This window comes from Mustela nivalis, assembly GCF_964662115.1.
Source record: "Mustela nivalis genome assembly, chromosome: 4".
Taxonomy (NCBI): Eukaryota; Metazoa; Chordata; class Mammalia; order Carnivora; family Mustelidae; genus Mustela; species Mustela nivalis.
In genome coordinates, this window is record NC_139023.1 from 160,561,478 (window position 1) to 160,582,786 (window position 21,309).

Below are 21,309 nucleotides of genomic sequence, written 5' to 3' on the forward strand. Positions count from 1 at the left end.
GAAGGAAGAAAACAAGGGAGAGACAAAATAACCAGAAGGCAAAACATAAAATGGCAGTAGTAAATCCTTACAGATCAGTAATCACTCTAAATGTAAACAGATCGAATTTACCAATCAGAAGTCACAGAATGGCTGGATAGATTTAAAAAAACAAGATCCAACTATATGCCACCTATAGGAGACTCGTTTCTGCTCTAAGACACAGATAGACTTTTCTAAGCAAATGGAAACCAAAAGAAGGCAGGCATAGCCATATATATATATATCAGACAAAATAGACTGGAAAGCTAGAAGGGTGGTGAGATAAAGCAGGTCATTTTATGATGATAAACAGGCCAGTACTTCAAGAAGAACATAAGTATATATGCTCCCAATACCGAAACATTGAGATATATTAAACAAATACTAACAGGTCTTAAAGGAAAAATAGAGAACAATACAATAATAGCTGGGAACTTTGGAATCCCGCTATCACCAATGGATGAATCACCCAAACAGAAAATCAGCAAGGCAAAATATTGGAATTGAACCACATGTTAGCGCAAATGGACTTAACAGGTATATACAGAACATCCCATCCAATAGCAGCAGAATATACATCTTTTCAAGTCTACATGGAACATTTTCCAGGTTAGATCATATGAGAGATACAGAGGAAGTCTTAACAAGTTTAGGAAGATTGAAGTCATGGCAGCCATCATCTCTGAACACAATGGTATGAAACTAGAAATCAACAAGAGGAAGGTGAGAAAATCTACAAATATGTGGAAATGAAACAGCATACTTCTAAACCAACAGGTCAAAGAAGAATTCAAAAGGAAATAAAACATTATCTCAAAACAAATGAAAATGGAAATAGAACATAGCAAATATTACAGAATGTAGCAAGAGCAGTTCTGAGAAAAAAATTTACAGCAATAGAAGCATATATTGAGAAATTAGTTCTCAAATAAACAGTACAACATTATACCTCACGTAACTAGAAGAACAAATGAAGCCCAAAGTTAGCAGAAGGAAGGAAATAATAAAGAACAGAGTGGAAATAAAATAATCATGTGATCATCTCAAAAAAGTATTGTAAAAAATGCACTTGACAAAATATAATATCTTTTCATGATAAAAATTTTTAACAGTGGGTAAAGAAGAAACAACATAATAAAAACCACATTTAACAAACTCACAGCTAACATTAGACTCAATGGAGAAAAATTGAAAGCATTTCCTTTAAGATTGGGAATAAGACAAGGATACCTGCTCTCATCACTCCTGTTCAGTATGGTACTGGAAGTCTTAGCTAGAGTAACTAGGCAAGACAAAGAAAAGACATCCAGATCAGAAAGGAAAAAGTAAAACTCTCATTATCTACTGATAATATGATCTTAATTATAGGAAATCCTAAAGAGTCTATCAAAAAGCTGTCAGTCATTGAATTAATCAACAGTTTCTGTAAAGAGGCAAGATTGAAAACCAACATACAGAAATCAGTTGCATTCCTTTACCCTAAGGATGAAGCATCTGAAAAAGAAATAAAACTATCTCATTCACAATGGTATCAAGTTTTAGATAAGAATAAAATAAGAATAAACTTAAGCGAGGAGGTGGAAGATCTTTACAATAAAAACTGTTTAAGGGTGCCTGGGTGGCTCAGTGGTTAAGCCGCTGCCTTCGGCTCAGGTCATGATCTCAGGGTCCTGGGATCGAGTCCCGCATCGGGCTCTCTGCTCAGCAGGGAGCCTGCTTCCTCCTCTCTATCTCTCTCTGCCTGCCTCTCTGCCTACTTGTGATTTCTCTCTGTCAAATAAATAAATAAAATCTTAAAAAAAAAAAAAAAACTGTTTAAGACTTGACTGAAAGAAATGGAAGAAGACAAATTGAAAGACAACCTATGTTCCTGGACCGGAAGAATTAATTTTGTTAAAATTGCCATACTAGTCAAGGCCATCTGCATATTTTTTTAAAAGACTTTATTCATTTATTTGACAGAGATCACAAGCAGGCAGAGAGGCAGGCAGAGAGAGAGGAGGAAGCAGCCTCCCTGCTGAGCAGAGAGCCCGACTCGGGGCTTGATCCCAGGACCCTGGGATCATGACCCGAGCCAAACGCAGAGGCTTTAACCCACTGAGCCACCCAGGTGCCCCGCCATCTATAGATTTAATGCAGCCCCCATTGAAATACCAAAAGCATTTTTCACAGAAACAGAAGAAACAATCCTAAAATTTGTGTGGATCACAAAAGACCCCTAATAGCCAAAACAATCCTGAGAAAAAAGAGCAAAGCTGGAGGTATCATGCTTCAATTTCAAACCATTCTACAAAGCAATGTTAATAGAAACAATATGGTACTAGCATAAAAAAAATAGGACACATCCATCAGTGGAACAGAATAGAAAACCCAGGATTAGGGGCGCCCAGGTGGCTCAGTTGGTTAAGCAGCTGCCTTCAGCTTGGGTCATGATTCTAGGGTCCTGGGATCGAGCCCCACATCAGGCTCCCTGCTTAGCAGAGAGCCTGCTTCTCTCTCTCCCCCTCTCCCTGACACTCTGCTTACTTGTGCTCTCTCTCTAACTCTCTGTCAAATAAATAAAATTAAAAAAAATAATAATAAAGAAAACCCAGGATTAAATCCCAGCATATATTGCCAACTAATACCCAGTAAGGGAGCCAAGAATACCCAGTGGGGGAAGGATAGTCTTTTCAACAAATGGTGCTGGGAAAACTGAGGAAACACTTGTTAAACAATGAAATTAGACCCTGTCTCATACCACTTGCAAAACCTAATTCAAAAAGGATCAGAGTTAAACCTGAAACCTGATATCATAAGCTCTTAGAAGAAAACGCAGGGAGGAAGCTCATCAGTATTAGTCATGGCAATGATTTTTTGGACACAACACACAAATAACAAATAACAAAATAACAAAATAAAAAATAACAAAAGCAAAAACCAACTAATAGGACTATATCAAACTCAGAAGCATCTACACAGTAAAACAAACAATTAACAAAATGAAAAAACAACTTACAGAATAGGAGAAAATTCTTGTAAGCCGTATATTGGCCAAGGGGTTAGTATCCAAAATATATAAAGATCTCATATGACTTATTAAATTAAGACACAATTTGACTAAAAACTAAACAGACATGGGACACCTGGGTAGCTCAGTCAGTTGAGCATCAGACTCTTGGTTTCAGCTCAGGTCATGATCTCAGGTTGTGATCTCGGAATGTGAGATGGAGCCCCACATTGGGCTCTGTGCTCAGCAGGGAGTCTGCTTGAGATTCTCCCTCTCCCTCTGCTCCTCCCCCCATCCTTGCTCACTCACTCTCAAATAAATAAATCTTTAAGACAAACAAACAAAAAAACCTAAATAGACATTTTCCAAAAAGGACAGCAAAATGTCCAACGGCACACAAAAAGATGCTCAGCATCACTAATGTCAAGGAAATGCAAAGCAAAACCATAGTGAGATTTTATCTCATACCTGTTAGAATGGCTGTCATTGAGAAGACAAGGTAGCAGGTGCTGGCAAGAATGTGGTGAAAAGACCTTATACGTTGTAAGTGGGAGTGTAAATTGGCCCAGGCACTACAGAGAACAATGTGGAGGTTCCTCAAAAAATTGGTTAGGTGTACCATACAATCCAGTAATTACATTTCCAGGTATATACCTAAAGAAAATGAAAACTGGATTTCAATAGGATGTCTGCATTCCCATGTTTATCACAGTGTTAGTTATAAGAACCCAAGTTAGAGAAACAACCCAAGGGTCCATCAATGCATGAACGGTTAAAAATGTTGTAGTACATATACACAATGTAATATTCAGCCATGAGAAAGGAGGATATCCTGCCATTGGTGACAAGATGGATGGACCTTGAACACATGATCCTAAGTGAGATAAGTCCAACGGAGAAAGACAGTACTGTTTGATGTCGCTTACTTGTAGAATCTGAAAAAGTCAAACCTATGAGAAAAATGGAATAAAATGGTGGTTAACAGGGAATAGGGGTTGATAAGATCGATGGTGTTTAAAGGTGCAAACTTGGAATGAGTAACAAGCCATAGAGTTCTAGTGGACAGTATAATGAGTATAGGCAGTAATACTGTATGTAACTTGGCAAGGGCAATTGTACCACAGTGTATAGACCTATCAAAGTAATACAATGTACACCTTAAAGTTACACAATGTTACATGTCTGATTTATTCAAGAAAAACAAAAAGGTTTTATCCAAGAGGTCTTGGATTGTCAGGCTGTGGGGCATTTGCCCTTTGTTCTAGTGGTCAGGCCAATAGCAGAGAATAGCATGGGTTGGAGTGGGGGACGAGGACAGGGAGATTGACTAGGTCTCTGTAACAGCTTAAATCAAGGTGGAAATGAAGTCGGTAAAGACTGGATAGAGGGAATGTAGAAGGGGAACGAGGCTTGGCAACTGAGTGAAAGCAAGGGATGAAGGAACTGGAAGAGTCAGAGTTAATGTGTTTTTTTCAAGCTTGCTGTTGATAGGCTTAACTTCATGAAGTAAAAACTCCATTATTTCAAAAAAGTTCCAAGTGAAAGCTGGCATTGAGGGAATTCTATTTTTACCCATGTAAATGATAAGAATTATACATTTTAAAGTTGAGAGTTCTTGGAAAGCCACTAGGAGAATACAAAATACATTATCAGGGATGCTTTATTTCAGATAATGTGTTCATAGGTTGTCAGGGAGTAAAGTAGATGAGTTGTTTGTGCTAACTGCATGGATAAAAGTTATAAAAATTATCTTAGAACTTTATCCTTCTTATCTTCCCCCTGTGAAATGTCTGTAGGTGTGTATGCTTGGATTGGCATTAATTTTGTCCTTGGACGATTCGAGCATATTGAGGATGGTAAGTATCATGTTTCCAACCAACTTGTCTGACTGGAAATGAGGCTGTTCTGTCTAATCCCAAAGGATAAAACGGGGGCTAAGTTTTGTTTTTTAAAGATTTTATTTACTTGAGGGCGCCTGGGTGGCTCAGTGGGTGAAAGCCTCTGCCTTTGGCTCAGGTCATGATCCCAGGGTCCTGGGATCGAGTCCTGCATCGGGCTCTCTGCTCAGTGGGGAGTCTAGGGCTTCCTTCTCTCTCTCTCTCTCTCTCTCTGCCTGCCTCTCTGCCTACTTGTGATCTCTCTCTCTCTCTCTCTGTCAAATAAATAAATAAATAATCTTAAAAAAAAAAAGATTTTATTTATTTGAGACAGCATGAGTCGGGAACAGAGGGAGTGGAAGGAGCAGACTTCCCGCTGAGCAGAGAGCCTGATGTGGGACTTGATCCCAGGACCCTGGGATCATGACCTGATCTGAAGGCAGACACACTTAACCGACTGAGCCACCCAGGCACCCCCAGGAGCCAAGTTTTGTGACACAGCTAAGTGGGTAGGAGTAGAGAGAGGGCTGCTCTTTCCCACTATGAATTTGACTATAGGTGGGAAGAGTAGGCTGAGTTTGCCCAGATGGGCTTAAGATAAGCACCATGGAAACAAGGGGACTCACAAGAAGATCCCCATTTTCCAGGTTGGTTCTGTTCCAACAGATATTTCTTGTTATTTGCAGATGAGGAGGCAGTTGTGGAGGTTAACATTCCTGGTAGTGAAAGCAGGGAAGCTATTCTCCGTAAAAGGACAGCCGGTATTCTGGACATGGGCGGCGTGTCGACTCAGATAGCGTACGAAGTTCCCAAAACTGTAAGCTTTGCCTCCTCACAGCAGGTTACTATCCGTACAAATTTTCTTCTGTTTGGTTTGGTTTTCCTTTAACATGTCTCCATCCATTTTTGTCTTGTTTTCTGAGTCTGAACACATCTTTACTATGCTTGCTGAGGCCCTACCTTCCCAACCCAGGAGAACGGAGTCAGGAGAAAGCCACGCAAACCTCTGCTAAGCCGTTTGTGTTTGTTCATTGAAGTCAGCTGGTTTGTTTTCTGAACTGGGAGTTTTTGTTTGGTGTAAATTTTAGTCACATGCTTGAATTTTTTTTTTTTGTATTTTCTCTTCAGTCACTTCTTTTCTCAACAGATACTGTAAAACAATGTAATAGCATTACATTTCTTAAGTTAATGTTGGGGAATGTACTGGGGTTTCTTTCAAAGCTCAGACAGCTTTTTACTTTTCTAGAAAAAATTGAGGTTTGTATGCACTGTTTGCACATTTCTGAACTTAGGGTTTCCACTGTTTTCTCCCGTGCCCCTCAGGGCCCGTAGTCACTACCAATAGTTTCCCAATAGGCTGGGCAGCCTTGTCTAGAGAGCACCAGGAAAGTTTCCAGATGTGTTCCTGAACTGCTACACATCTTTAAGACTCTCTTTCCACTCAGATGTAAATTCCTACTAAAACCTGGTTTCCTGCACTTCCCCCTAGTGTGGTGTAGTGGTTAAAAAAGCCTGGCCTCCATCGTCACGTGAGCCTCGCTAAACGCGACCTTAAGCACATCGTTTAACTCCTGGGAGGCAGGTTCTTCATCTGTAGAGGTCCATGCAGGCAGCTCTCACATGGGGCTTTTATAAGGCTGAGATGAGATAGTGCATATAACATAGCTGATGTACTGCCAGCTGCCTAGTGTTCACTGTTACTGGCGTATTTATTAAGCTCTTTACAGAAATGCTTTGTAAATTCAAATACAACGATATCTGTGTCCTGCTTCTCATCCCCGCATGCCTCTAGAAACTATTATACCTTTTGTTAAAAGTCATGTTTTCCCCCTCAAGACAAAGTAAAAAATACACAGAAAGCAAGTTTCGAAAAAAATACTGAAAAATCAGGGTTAAAACTTTTCTATGGGTGTGTCATCCAAAAACAATCATTGTTAGCATTTTGGTGTATTTCTTTTCATTCATTTTTCTGTATTTATAGTTTTTTTTTCAGGTGTTTGCAATCTTTAGATAAGCTATCTAGCTGATCTCCGGCTAGCTGAAGCAGTCTCAGCTTGCTACTTCTCCGCCATCTTGACTCCTCCCCCTATAGTTTTTTTTTCAAATATGGTTGCTGTAATCTTACTGTTTATATAATTTTGTGTCCCTCGTTTAATAGTGCATAAGCATGTTCTTCCACATACTATTGATTACCATAATTAACTAAGCCCTCCTTGGAGTTGTAGATTTTTTTTATCTTAAAAATAATTTTTTTTTAAAGATTTTATTATTTATTTGAGAAAGAGAGCAAGAGAGAGAGCGTAGGAGCAGGGGCATAGGGGCAGAGGGACAGGGAGAAGCAGACCCCACGCTGAACAGGGAGCCTGATGCAGGCTCGATCCCAAGATCCCAAAGTCAGGATCTGAGTCAAAGGTAGACACTTAACCGAGCCACCCAGGTGCCCCAGAGTTGTAGATTTAGATGACACTTGTTTTTTTCTCTCACAGAACACAGAGGTCATCTTTGTATGTAGAGACTTTAAAATGTTTAGAATTATTTCTAAAACATAGGCTTCCATAAGTACATATACTACATTGGAGGGTATGAGCTATGTCTTTCCAAAGTACGTATATTATATCGGAGGGTATGAACTTCCCTTTCCAAAAAGCAACAGTATCACAGATGTGCAGCACATCTGGAATTTCTTAAGTCAGAATTGTCATATTGAATTCAGAAGGATGCTTGGAAGGGTCCTTGGGAGACATTTTTGCTGCTTTTAGATGGGAATCTTTTTAGATCCTTTTTCACAGGAGGTTATTGTTTTTGTATTGCTTTAAATAGTGAAGTCTTTTATCCTTGCACCTGCAGGAAGAAGTAGCTAAGAACTTGTTAGCTGAATTTAACTTGGGATGTGATGTTCACCAAACTGAGCATGTATACCGAGTCTATGTGGCCACATTTCTTGGGTTTGGTGGCAATGCTGCTCGACAGAGGTACGAAGACCGAATATTTGCCAGCACAGTTCAAAAGAACAGGTAAAGCACCTTCCACTTCGTAGCATTAACTTTCAAACCTTGGTATCTCCTCATAGAAAAAATATCCAGGCAAAGCAGGGAGACCTCAAGCAACAGAAGTATATCAGCACTGTCAGCTTTTGACTCCCCTGGCTGCTGAGAAATGAAGGGACAGCATATGTCTTTGGCTCTGAACCCTTCCAGCTTCCGAAGGAAGATCTCTCCCTCAGACCCACACCTCCGTAGATTAGAGATTTCACTATTAATGTATTGAGGCAGTTTTGAGCCCTGGGTAGTGTATTTCACATTGCAGAGCCCTTGGGAAACTCAGTACCTGGGCCTCTGCAGATGTCCCAGAGGCCGCCAGTAAGTGATGATCAGATTGTCATTGAGGATGGAAGGGGATTACCTGATGTTCTGGTGGTGTTCTGGAAAACCAGCCTGTGCAGTCAGTTAGTGGATAAGACCAGAGAGAAAGAAGTGATCTACAAGTCTAAGTTAGTGATTTTAAACATTTTTAGCAGTGAAACTTTTAAAAAATGTGTTTATGAGGGGCCCAAAATTGTGACCAGCTGCTATGAGCATTTCCCTAAGCTCTGTGAGGATTGGCCAGTGGATGAGAGCAAATAGGGCTGGGACTTGGGCACTTATCTGCGGCACAGGGTAAGACAGGTCTTTAAGGATGGAGAGAACACCCATATTCCAGAACCTAAGGCCTGTGGTCAGATGTATGAGAGCTTAGCACAACTCCATTTGAACTATTACAAACACAAGTACCCTCGTCCCAGAGACACAAGCTTCAGCAGCCTGTTCATGGAGGAGTACAAGCTGATCCTGTCCACAGACAACTTGAGAGAGTTTAAGGAAATGAATAAAGACATATGGAAGACACTGCAAGAGAAGTTTGCCCCCAGGAATCCCAAGGAGAAGCAGAAGGCCTGGGCTTGGTCCTTATCTCACCCATGCATCCAAACGTGGAGTCTTGGGTATTTATGTCACCCTAAATTTACATCATCATAAATAAAATTGCCCTGATTTTTACGGAAAAAAACCCAAAAAACTGAGTTTATAAAAAATTCTGCTATAGAAAATATATAAAACAAATAAAAGCAACACTATTGTATTGTATTTATTTGTCAGAGAGTAAAGGCAGGGGGAGCAGCAGGCAGAGGGAAAAGGAGAAGCAGCCTCCCCACCAAGCAAGGAGCCCGAGGCAGGACTCAATCCCAGCATCCTGGCATCATGACCTGAGCTGAAGGCAGACGCTTCACTGACTGAGCCACTCAGGTGTCCCTAAATCAGCACTTTAATTAGTATAACTTATAAATTATAAATAAAATAAATAAAGTATAAATTAAATTTATAAGTTTAAGTATATAGCAATTATTTATTTGAAATTGGGGCATAAGAAAAGCAAAGCTGTTTGGATGAATAAAAATACCTGAAATGTGGAGTTATATAAGATATCCTGTTAATTACTGTGTTTAGTTTTTCTTGTTTTGATGATTGGTTTTGAAGGGGGAAAAAATCCCAATTTGTAGAGATAAATGGTAGTATATAGTTCCTTGATCAGTTTAATCTTAACAAAATTTTGGAGGCCTGAACTTTAAGAAAGACCAAGACACAGCCATTCAGTACCACATCTTCCAGAAATTCACATATGTGAATAGGAAGAGCCATAAAAACTTGTTCTTCTTCTGCTCCAGACATTAATTGAATGGTGTTAGTTAAGAGATTGGTAGTCCCATAGTTTCTTTTAAATGTAGTATATAATATACTACATTTTGGTATAATTATTTTTTATAATGGTCTTATATAGGAATACTTCTTTAGTGATGTTTGAGTTAGAACCTCAGAGAAACACCTGCAATGCTAATTTTTAGTAATTGGCTTTAATGTCAAACTTGTATGACAGTTCAGTGGCCCTTCTTAATGTAGTTGTAGGACAGCTAAAAACAGTAGTGTTGAAGTACATTTGACTAGTCTCAGACTTATTTTTTAAGATTTTATTTATATATTTAGAGCGAGTGTGTGTGAGCAGGGGGAGGGACAGAGGGAGAAAGAATCTCAAGCAGACTCTGGACAGAGTGTGCAGGCTGATGAGGGGCTCGATCACACAACCCCAAGATCATGACCTGAACTGAAATCAGGAGTTGGACGCTTTGCTGACTAAGCCATCTTGGACTTTTATAATGATTATAAACATTAGTCATCATTTTTTATATATGTGAGGAATTGAGCCTTGAAATATATAGTTATCTCTTCGCCATCAATAGCAACTGAGTTTTTAAAATAAGATATTTTTAATTAATGGCAAAGACCTTAATTTATTACATTCAAGTGCATTTTAAGTTGCCTTGATCTTAGGAATAAAAAACTTGTCATTCGAGTGACGGATAATAAAATTTAAACACCTTTTTAGGCCCATGTGATGTCACAGTATCAAACACTAAAGTAAACCCAGTGGTTGTGAGCTCTTTCCGGTTCCTCAGTGGCTTAGCAGTGAGTATGTACAGGGGACGACAGATCTTAGTGCAGGGAAATCACATCGGGAAGTGATTTCAGAGGACAGTTAAGAGATCTTGTCCATGGAATGTCTCAGAACCTTGAATTAACAATAGAAACTCTTATCTGTAGCAATTGGGACCAATAGTTGATTAATTTTTAAAAATCAGTTAAAGTAGAATCCAAAATGGAATGTAACTGTAAGCACTTTGTTTTAGCTTAGGTATTCATGGGCCAGTCTTTGTTCCAGACTGAGGTCTTTTCTTAGGCTACCGCCGTCATAGCTCTTTTTTCTTAGGCTACCGCCATCATAGCTCTGGCCTGCCCTGCATCTGCTCATCTCAGTGTCATTTGGCTTCTTTAAAGACTACCAAGGGCTTAGCAAACCTTTGTGAAGCAACTTGATACCAGTTCTTCTAGATTTTCCCAATTTTTTTTTCAACTTTGCTAGTACTGAGTTTGACAGTAGTTTTCAAGTAAGCACCTTGCCTCCAAGGCATGGAGCCTGGGGACAATGACCTTTTTCCACAGTCACATTTCATCTCTATACACTGAAACCCACAGGCTCTAGTGGCAGAACAGGATTGGGAATGACACAGTTGGTAGGCATTCAGCTGCAGTGAACTTGAATCCAAGAGGAGCATAGGCACCCAAACAGGCCACATTCCTGGGTACTGAAAGCACTGATCATCTCACCAGGTAGCTGTTTCACTGGACCCTGTTACAGTGTCTGCCCTACGCATGTGCATGGATGGTGAATCTCCAAGAGGGGTTCAAGAACCTGTTTCCCTAACCTTATGACCCCAGAATCCATTTTCATTCCCACAGAACACCTTGCTGAGCTCACGGTCCATAGAATGTCTTGAGAAACACTGACCTGCAGCTGCTTCTTCAAAAAACGGTTTTCTGTCAGTCTCAAATCAAGTTTCTCTTTGTCCTGTAGGCTCCTGGGGAAACAGACGGGTCTGGCTCCTGATACTCCATACCTGGACCCCTGCTTACCCCTAGACATTAAAGATGAAATCCAGCAAAATGGACAGACCATGTACCTCCGGGGAACAGGAGACTTTGACCTATGTCGAGAGACCATCCAGCCTTTCATGAATAAAACGAATGAGACACAGACTTCCCTCAACGGTGTCTACCAGCCCCCAATTCACTTCCAAAACAGTGAATTCTATGGCTTTTCGGAGTTCTACTATTGCACTGAAGATGTGTTACGAATGGGGGGGGATTACAATGCTGCTACGTTTACTAAAGCTGCAAAGGTAACCTTCAAAGACATCCTCTTCCTCCGCATGCTTTTGAGAGACTCATGTGGACAGTGGCAGCTTATGTCCCTCCTGCACTTTGAGAGGCCTGAGTCAAGAGAAGGGGAGGGTGGAGGATGGAAGGATGTAGGGCAGCCTGCTGGGGACCCTGTTCCCTTGGTTGAACAAGAGATGCAGGCCCAGTAGGAGTGAGAAATCCACTGACTTCTGCCCACCACTCCATGAGCCACTCTGAGCATCAGTGGCTTCCAGGTGACAGACTTGTGTACTTCGAGGAGATAATGTAGCCATGATCTGGCCACTCCCAGCAGCCTTTCTGTCGCTTAGCTGTCAGGACCCCTGTTCTCTTGCTGGCTCCTCCCTTTCTGATGGTGGCTTCGGCTCTTTCAAGGGTTCCCCACCTTTATACCCCTTAACCCTGGGTGATTCCCAACAGCCACCTTTAGCCCTTGGACCTTCAGGCTCTTTGATGGTCTCATCCATGCTCATGAGTTGCTGCCACTGCCTGTCAAGAAGAGGCTCCAGGCCTGACCCCTGCCTAGATTTCATGACCCAAAACAGACCCACCATTTTCTCTCTGTTCCCTCATTCTGTGATGCTGTCTGGGTTAATGGCATCCCTGACCATCTAGTCCACCTCCCAGAACTCGAGTTCTAGGCTTCTCCCTGCCATCCATTCCAGCCTCGCCACACACGCCCCACAATCAGTCAACAAGCACATTACTTCATGCATATCCTCTCTCAAAGCCTTCCCTGCTTTGCGTCCTGCTCTCACTGCCCTAGTGAGGCCTGTGGCTGTCACCTGCAGGAACCTCCCAGTCGATCTTCTTGCCTCTGGTGTCCCTCCACCGTTCATGCCTCATGCCGCTCCCAGAGAGTTCTGTCCAAGACGCAAGTGCTGGCCCCTCTCCTTTTTACAGTCTTTAGTAGCTTCCTTCATACCAGGATAAATTGCAGATGCTTTTGGATGTCTGCCCCTCTCGGGGGCCTCCTCTCCCCACCCGGCATGCCCTTACTCTCATCACTGCAGACAGCTCTTAGTTTCCCGGGCAGCTAAGCTACTTGCCCTCTTGTCTTCGTTCACGGTATTTGCTCTGCCCTAAATGCCTGTCCTTGCCTCTCACCCCAGACCGAGTGTTGTTCTGTGTCCCCTTTCGCACGCTTCACCATCTCTCAGAGCCTCCGTTTCTTCATCCTTGAAATAGGGGTTGGAGTCCTAGCCATGCCAAGGAATGGCTTTAAGTATTGTGTTCAGAAAAGGCACTTAGTGCTCCATAACTGTTAGCTATCAATATTATTACAAATAACTTCAGGAAAAGATGGCATGTCTTTCCCTTCTAAATGCGGGCCTTTTGGAATCCTGTTGGTGTTCCCAGAGCCTTGCACTGTGGTGCCACAGAAACAGGTACCCACTCTGACCTAGCTAAAGCACCACTTCACTGTTCCAAAAGTTTGCCTGGCACAGGCAATCACACAGGGGGAAATGTAAGCAGTATTGAAGAGGTTGGTTATGGGCAGTGAAATTCTCTGTCACAAAAACTTCAGCAGCATTTTAAGATGGAACATGCACTCATCAGTGTCTGCTGGAAGCTTGTGCATCTTGTCTTCCCGTTATATATAGAAATTAAGTTTGTATTGCCTGATTGGAAGTATCTGTTGGTTAGAAATATGAATCTGGTAAACCCTTTTGAAAATGAAGAAACTGTTTCACCTTACCGATGATTTATCTGGGATGAAATTTCTTCCAGGATTATTGTGCAACAAAGTGGTCGATCTTGCGGGAACGCTTTGACCGCGGACTCTACGCTTCCCATGCCGACCTCCACCGGCTGAAGTAAGCAGTGGGTGGCTGAACCACACGCTTTCCAGAAACCATGCTTCAGTGTTGGCCCCTGGCTTGCCACACCCTGACCCCAACCTACTTTTGCATCCTCATTGATCCCGGTTTCTCCTCTTGTACCCTGGGTTCCTTTCAAACGGGACAGCAGATACTTGTGTGCAAACGTATCTGACAGTTTTATTCAGTTTTGCTATTCCTTCCATCTAGAGTTCCCCTGTTCACCCCCTGCTTTGTTGAAGTCCTGGCCAGACCTCAGAGTCAGGTCAGATGCTGACCTTGTTGAGTCTCCCTCTGCCCATTCAAGCAGACTCCATCCCTCTCTCAGTGTCCAGAGGACACAATATGTCTCCCTAGTGGCATTTATCAGGTTCTGCCTTATTTCATAATTATTTGTTGCTTTTTAAGATCCTGTCCTCATAAGTCATTAAAGTGACATGGGGTATCTTATTACTTGCTATTATATCTCATTACTAACTTAGCCCAGCACTTTGCAATAAGTAAGCCTCTGATATTTAGAATCCTACACTATCAGAGCTGAAAAGGACCCTTCTGCCTTCTCATTTTATAATAAAGAAACTGAGGTCCAAAGAAGTTGGAACTTGCTCAGTATTTATCAGAAAGTAAATGAGGGAATGCCTGAGGAGAAAAAATCTGTCATGGCAAGGTGTGAAATCCTACTGAGACCAAGTTCCATGCGCTTAGTGATTCTGGTAGGTGAACTCTTTGGGTTGTGGGACAAGGGGTACAAACCAAGTCCGTCAACTAGAAGTGCACACAGTTGGTTTGTCTGCTCGGAGCGCCAGCCTAGTGAGGCCTCAGCACCCACTGTGGTGGTGGGGGAAGGCCGTCCCAGCGAACGGGTTGTGGTGACAAGTAAGTGAATCCCACTTAGGTTTGTGCTTGGTGTTTCTAGGTATCAGTGCTTCAAGTCGGCTTGGATGTTTGAAGTGTTTCACAGGGGCTTTTCGTTTCCTGTCAACTATAAAAATTTAAAGACAGCCTTACAAGTTTATGACAAGGAGGTTCAGTGGACGCTCGGAGCAATCCTTTACAGGACCCGTTTTTTACCATTAAGGTATGGCTGCGAATCTGGTAACAAGAATCAAACAAAACAGGCTTTTCTGCATTATGATAGCTCATGGCAGCTGGGGCTGGCAGGTGTTTGGGGAGCATGCTGGCTGCGGGCAGGACCGCAGACTGGAGTTTGACTTTGGTCTGCCACACCCGTGCTTCCTTCCCACCCACCGTCCCATCACATGCAGCACAGAAGTGTTTGGTTATGTCAAGCATCTTTCCCCAACCCCTGCACAGAAGGGCTAATTCTGGGGCTCTTCATCTTTATGGTTTCAGACTCCTCAAAATACTGCTCCTAAGATATGTAAATAAATAACAGGGTATAGAGGAAACTGCCGTATTGAAATATATTTATCAAAATATTACAGAAGACATATCTGTGGTACAGTAATATGTGTTCTGGCAGCAGAGCTAGTACTTCCCGTAATTCCCGTACAGTGACGTGTGTCGACATTTTGAGGTGTTTGCAAACTACCACAGTGTGGTCTAAGAGCTCTCCAAGTGTCGCCACGATCCAGGTTGCAAGTTCTACAGACACTGCCGTAGTTTGTTGTCTGCATTCATGGCCAGTGGAAATGCCAGTCAGAGATCGGCAAGTGAAGACAGACATTTTCCCGCTCCCCTTCACAGATCTGCTGCCCGCTGACCCCGGGGCACTGATAAAAGAGAAATGCACTTCTTGGGAGATCTCTCCCCTTCTTCCAGTGGAGCATGTGCCGGCAGTCCGTTTCTCTGGGCTGCCTGCAGACATTGTGGGTGGTGGGTATTACTGCTCACAGACGGGGGCCCTCATTCCACAGTGGCTCCTGTATGTCAGGGAAACTGTCACCGTTTAAAATTCTGGGTTTTATTTCCCAAATGACAGTGACGGTAACTGCTGCGGATGTACAAATGCGCTCTCACGCGTTCTCTTGTTACTGCTTACAATCACCCTCTGTTAGGCCACGTTGGCCTACCTTTCGGAGGTGAGGAAACCGAGTCCCAGAGACCCCGCACCTGTTCCACCACGTGGCTTGGCCTGGTCAGTCCCAGTCTCGCTTACGTGTGATGTTTGCTTTTGTTTCCATGCGGGCAGGGACATCCAGCAGGAGACCTTCCGGGCCAGTCACGCTCACTGGCGGGGCTTCTCCTTCGTCTACAATCACTACCTGTTCTCAGGCTGCTTCTTGGTGGTCGTGCTCTCCATCCTCCTGTACCTGCTGCGGCTGCGGCGCATTCACCAGCGGACACCCCGCAGCGCCTCGACCGCTGCCCTCTGGCTGGAGGAAGGCCTCCCGTCCCAGAAGATTGCTGGCGCCCTGTGAAGGCCGTTGGAGAGCCCTGGAAGACTTTCTGAAGGAAAAGCCATTTTTGCCTCAGGGTTTCTCCTCTTTATTCTCACTTGGTTTTGTTTCTCCTTTGCCCTTTTGTTCCTTGAAACAAACTGAAATCCATTGTTTGTAAGCTCCACTGTTTTGTCTACAGCTTTAAATTGAGGAGCAGGGAAAAGGGAAAATCACTTTATTCTTGCTGCACAGGATAGCAACCTGAGATTTTCTGTTTTTCTTTGAGGTGTGTTACATTTGAAACATGCACTTGGATAGTGAAGGGAATGGCAAAGCTGTTCTCCATCAGAGAAGGTAGTGCTGACGGTTGATGCTTTCTCCAAACAACCCAATGGGCTGAATCATAGTCCTCTTTTTGTCTATCTCAAAAGCTCTGACCTACACAGGGTGATGCATTGTTTTTATTGTTCAGGTCTGTCCCTGTATAGTTTCTTCATAGTCTTAAAAAATCAAAACCATTTACATCTAAGATATAGGCACCAGGAGGTACTATTTTTAAAACCAATAGTCCTGGAAGATGTGAAATAATGACTAGAGCAGTGTGTTTGTGTGTGTGTGTGTGTGTGTGTGTAAGAGAGAAAGAATGTGTGTGAGAGAATATGTGTGAGAGTATGTGTGAATGTGTGTGAGAGAAACCATGTGAGATAATATGTGTGTGAGACAATGTGTGCGAGTGTGTGAGAGAGAAATGATAGAGGATGAGAGAATGCAGTAGTCTTTCTTTTAAAAAACACACACTTTAGAATTTATTGTTTCAATTATTTTTATGTAGAAAAATCCCCATTACCATTGTCTTTCCTGACACAGATAATGACTTTCTTAGTCCCACCTTTCAGCAGCCATAGAATAGTATGTCTTTGAGTGAGTTGGAAAATCCATCAAGTTTCACCAGTGTTGAGGTCATTAGAACTGGAGCTAGTGTCTACCCACAGGCAGACACATCACTGTTTCTTAGTGGTACACTTTTGCTGATTTAATCGCACTCCAGTTTCTTCCAATTCAAGTTGGTGTCCCCCCTCCTTCATGAAAAATGATCTCAGCGGTTTTATCTTGGAGACCCCATACTTAGCTTGACTGGTTGTCTTTATTACTGTCATAGTTGAGGCTATGGTGGTAGTTCCACTGTAAATCCAGACTAAGAGAAGGCTCTGGCTTTAATACAAGAAATAAACTCCCAATTTGAGAAAACAGGTTCAATATCTTAAACAAAAACCGAAAGAGAGCAACTAGATTGGCTTACGTGAGATTAGTTGTTTTTTACCTGTTCGTTTAGTTTAGAGGCTTTGGGAATTCTCATACCTAGATTTTTCAGACAAAGTTCTTTTTGTGAGTGTGTATGTATATACGTATGCTATTTCTTAATCCCAGAACAGTTAAACTGGCCGGGTTGGTAGCAAATGTGTATTTTGAGAACCAAGAGCTTCTTCTCCTGACATCATTTGTTAGAGAAAGGTTTCAGATCCTGAAGACTTTATTTAACTTAAAAAAAAAAAAAAAATTGGACTTTTATCTTGTTTATTAACTATTTAAAATGGCATATATCGTAAGTATATTGATGACTTGAAAAGATCACAAATACAGAAAAGAGAGCAAATTCTCTTACTGTGCTCTTCAAAATGAATATTCTAACAGTGAGAAAGTTATTGTTAGATTCTTTGTCTCACGAATACCCAGAAGGTCGGAGGAGCTCCGTGGTGGTACAGCCTCTCGTGTCAGAGAGGAGGGAGGTAAATGTCCCTGTGGGAGATCTGGCTTCCGAAACACTGGTCTACAGCTCTTGAAGTGCTTGGTCCCTGGTAAATACTGTTGTTCCTTATCAAGACCCAGCCTCAGACAAGCTGTTTTAGGTATCCCTAGAAGTAGAGTGAGCTGGTGTGCTTCCTCTTGACTTGCCAGATGGGGTTTGTTCTGTAGACTATGGGTGGCATCAGTGGTGAAGAGGAAGTGTGTTCACACTTGAGCTTTTCTACCACCAACCATTGGCGGTAGTAAGTAACCTGGAAATGAAACTCTTCAGACACCTGGAGTATGTGATCTTGCCTTTAAAACAAGGCAAGGATTAGCCAGCCCAGGCCCAGATTTAAATGGACCTTAATTAAGGCTTCCCACCATAAGTTGCCACCTTTTAAATAAAGGGTGCCATTTGGGCCCTGTCAGTACCATTCGGGGAGCAGAATCAAGACAAATGGGAGTTTTGCTTTATGCATGCTCTAAGGATCCCTCAGCAAGGACCTACCTCACTGTCTAAAAGAAATCCCCAAATCAGGGCTCTGAGGCCCAAACAGCCTTATGCTTTACACAGTGAAGTGCCCGTGTTCCCCTGCCAAAGAACTCCCTGGACTTGGCAAACTTATGGGCCACAGGGAAAATCTAGAAGAGCCTTGAGCTGCAAATGGTTTTTCAGTTTTGAAAGGGTGGTCAAAGGAAAAAAGTGGGGGCAGAGGGGGATAGAATAATGCAGCAGAGACTGTATGTGACCTGTAGAGCCTAAATATTTACTAAATGTCCCTTTAAAGTGTTCACTGACCCCTGCACGAACAACCCCATTCAAGAAAGGATGTGCATTGGCATTCTCTCTTAATTCAGGAGGCTAGTTGCCATTTGTGGAAATGGAAAGATGGACAAGAGAAGAGAACAGACTTAAATGTTAAAATATTTGAGTGTGCACCAGAATTCCACTTCTTCATCTTTCCCTCTAGATTATTTTCAAGATCCGTTTTCTCATAAGCCAGCAAACAGGCCCTTCCCCCACAGACTGAAAAAGTGCTATTCCAGCGGGCTCACTGCACGGTGCTGAGAAGCCTGCAGTCTCGAGAGGACTGCACAGGGGTCTTTCTGATGCCAGGGAGGGCCAGGCTGCGAGGCAGGCCTGGGAGGAGCTTAATTCAGGAGAGTAATTCACATCAGTTAAGGGCTGGCCAAGAAGGGAGGGAACTCGGAATACTTGGAATAGGAAGCAAAAGAAGTTGGACTGGTAGAAACTTGCTAAGAGCCTTGTGGAAGAAAACTACTCTGTGTTGAGCTTTGTTGGAAGCACTATGGGAAATGCTGTTGTCCCCTCCTCATACCGTGCAATGCTTCTTTCTAAACCTTCCGAGGATGCTAGTAAAGATTTTATGGTCCATTGAAGGACATCACAGCAAAAGTACAAGCATACCCATTTATACCAATGCTTTTTGCATATTTTCACCCTAAACTGCTGGCCATAGGCCAGGGGGTAAGCTGGAGAGGCTGCAGGCTGCTAGGCCTGGGCCCCCAGGAGGCTGGGAAGGCCGCTTGTTCACCACTCATTGTCCACACCTGCGTGTCCAGGTAGGCAAATTCTAGACTGACAGGTATTTAAATTTTAAATATCAGGCCTGCATAGTTTTCCTTCAGAAGACGCATGCATCACTTACAAGAAACTTGGAAAGGCAAATGTGTTTTCTGAGCTTTAAAAAAAAAATCAGCTTTAGGATTTTGTGTGGTTATGTGCAATGCAGCAAAACTACCTACATGTAAATTATTTTATTTATTTCTACTTCCGTGTTTCATTTTTCATGATACTGATTTTCCTGTTCAGTAATGAATGATGTGACCAACCCAGGAGAATTCTTGGTTTGGTTACTGAGATGATACTTTACAGTTAGGAATTACAAACACCGAGGGAGAACTTTTAAACATTTTGTTTGTTTGTTTGTTTGTTTTTTAATTTAAGTGATGTTTTCTGTTCAAGGTAAGAATACATCTTTGGGGTGTTGTGGTGTCGTATCATTTTCCGTGTTCGGCCACCTCACGTTGCCACACTTAACACACAGATGGGTGTTGAGAGCCAATGAGATGAAAGCTCAGCCACTGGCCCATAGGGTCTTGGTTTCTTATGACTGACATGGATTTTTCTCCGATGTTCGAATCTTGTTACCTGTTAGAAAGCTTAGTTGAACTTGAATCTAAATTCAGTAAAATAAATCGCCCGAGTCTGACTGAACACTTCGCATTTGCTGTATTTATGTGCGTGTAACAAAGCCCTGCTGTCTGGATTCTGGAGGGAGGGTTCTCTGCGTCCTGCAGCCCCAAAGCCCAGCAGTTCCCAAGGACAAGCATTTCCTGCCATGTCGTATCCACCCTGGCGTCAACAATAAAAGCCATTCTGAGGCAACTCTTGACAGGGTTATCATTTTAAGATACCTGTGAACGATGAACATAGCCCAAAAAACTGGAATTAACCAATTTTTTATGCATGTTTTCTCACAAATAGTAATTAAAATACTAACTTGATATTACATGATTCTGCAGTAAGATCTAGGCTTAAAGTCGGCTCATTTCCAGAGAAATGTGAATCTCACTATTGTTACTAGTAGCTATTAGAAACTACAGCTTTTTTTCAGCAACTTGAGAATATATAAAATAGAGATTTCCCCTGGGATGGGGGCAAGGTGGGCCTGAGACATAAGCCAAAAAACGGATGATAGAGACAGATGGAGAAGGAAGGCACCCGCTGTTAGCAACAAAAAGAAGAGCCTAGGAAAGACGTCCCGGGAGGGCTGAAGGACTAACAGAGCAAAACGGGAGTGCGGGGTGAGCACAGAGGCCCGGGGCTTGGAGGGCAGGAGGAATGGGATGACCGTGTTGAGAGAGAACTGACTTCAGTGATTTCTGAGGTAATATGGTGAATGCAGGTCTTTGAGCCTGAGGGTAAATACACGAAATACTGAAGGCACCTAACCATGTCCAAATTTTACTCCACTTGATTGAAGAGAAGTAAATACATTTCCGACGGCTGCCCATGTTACCGGGGCCGAAAGGCAGTGGCTTGGGATTTTTGTTCCTTATCTGTTTTGCATTTGTCCTACGAGTCTGGAATGCCCTGGTGGCTCTTCTTCTTCTTTTTTTTCAAGATCCTGAAATGCTAATGGTTTGCACAGGTTTTGGCGCTCACACTGGTCTGGAAGCAGAGACACAAACGTCATCTCTATCAGAGTCAGGCTGTCTTCTTACGGAAGGGTCACCAGAGGACAAAGGAGTGTCCTTTTCTCCCAGAGGCCTACATGGCAGATTGGGCTGTTTGCCTGCAGCACCAGTGCCTGCATGAAACCAAATACCCTGAGGTGTCCCCCCAGCCCCACCTTGTCTGGGAGCCCGATGGCTCCCGTAACAAAAGGAGAGTTGACCTGTCAAGGCATTTTCCTTTGTTCTTAACAAGCCATTCGTTCCTCCTGCCTGGTGCAGGGTTGCCTCTATCTCTGAATGCGTCCATTAAGCGGGACTAAACCATGCCACAGCCCAGACGGGGGCCGCTTCGGCCTCCTACCTTTGCCCTTCGAGCTTGATCCTGGTTGGCAGGTGAATTACCTCTGGGCTCCAGACTTCACGGCCACTTGACTGTTTCTGTCAACAGCCCGCTGCATGTGAGAGACCCAAAGAAGCAGCCTAAAC

At 42.8% G+C, this 21,309-nt stretch overlaps 1 protein-coding gene across 4 annotated transcripts in view; it reads left to right on the forward strand.

Annotated features, from left to right (window-relative positions):
- The window catches only part of ENTPD4 (ectonucleoside triphosphate diphosphohydrolase 4), a 37,959-nt gene extending 18,098 nt beyond the window's left edge, over positions 1 to 19,861 (forward strand). For 2 of the 4 annotated variants that reach the window (XM_082729226.1, XM_082729227.1), the window contains 7 exons: positions 4,807 to 4,866; positions 5,574 to 5,728; positions 7,735 to 7,901; positions 11,329 to 11,653; positions 13,404 to 13,489; positions 14,409 to 14,570; positions 15,645 to 19,861. In XM_082729226.1, the coding sequence (XP_082585352.1) occupies positions 4,807 to 4,866; positions 5,574 to 5,728; positions 7,735 to 7,901; positions 11,329 to 11,653; positions 13,404 to 13,489; positions 14,409 to 14,570; positions 15,645 to 15,873 (1,184 nt within the window). In that variant the 3' untranslated portion in view covers positions 15,874 to 19,861. The remainder of the gene's footprint in view (positions 1 to 4,806; positions 4,867 to 5,573; positions 5,729 to 7,734; positions 7,902 to 11,328; positions 11,654 to 13,403; positions 13,490 to 14,408; positions 14,571 to 15,644) is intronic. The other 2 variants (XM_082729228.1, XM_082729229.1) reach the window with 1 other exon arrangement.
- Positions 19,862 to 21,309: the final 1,448 nt, after the last annotated feature.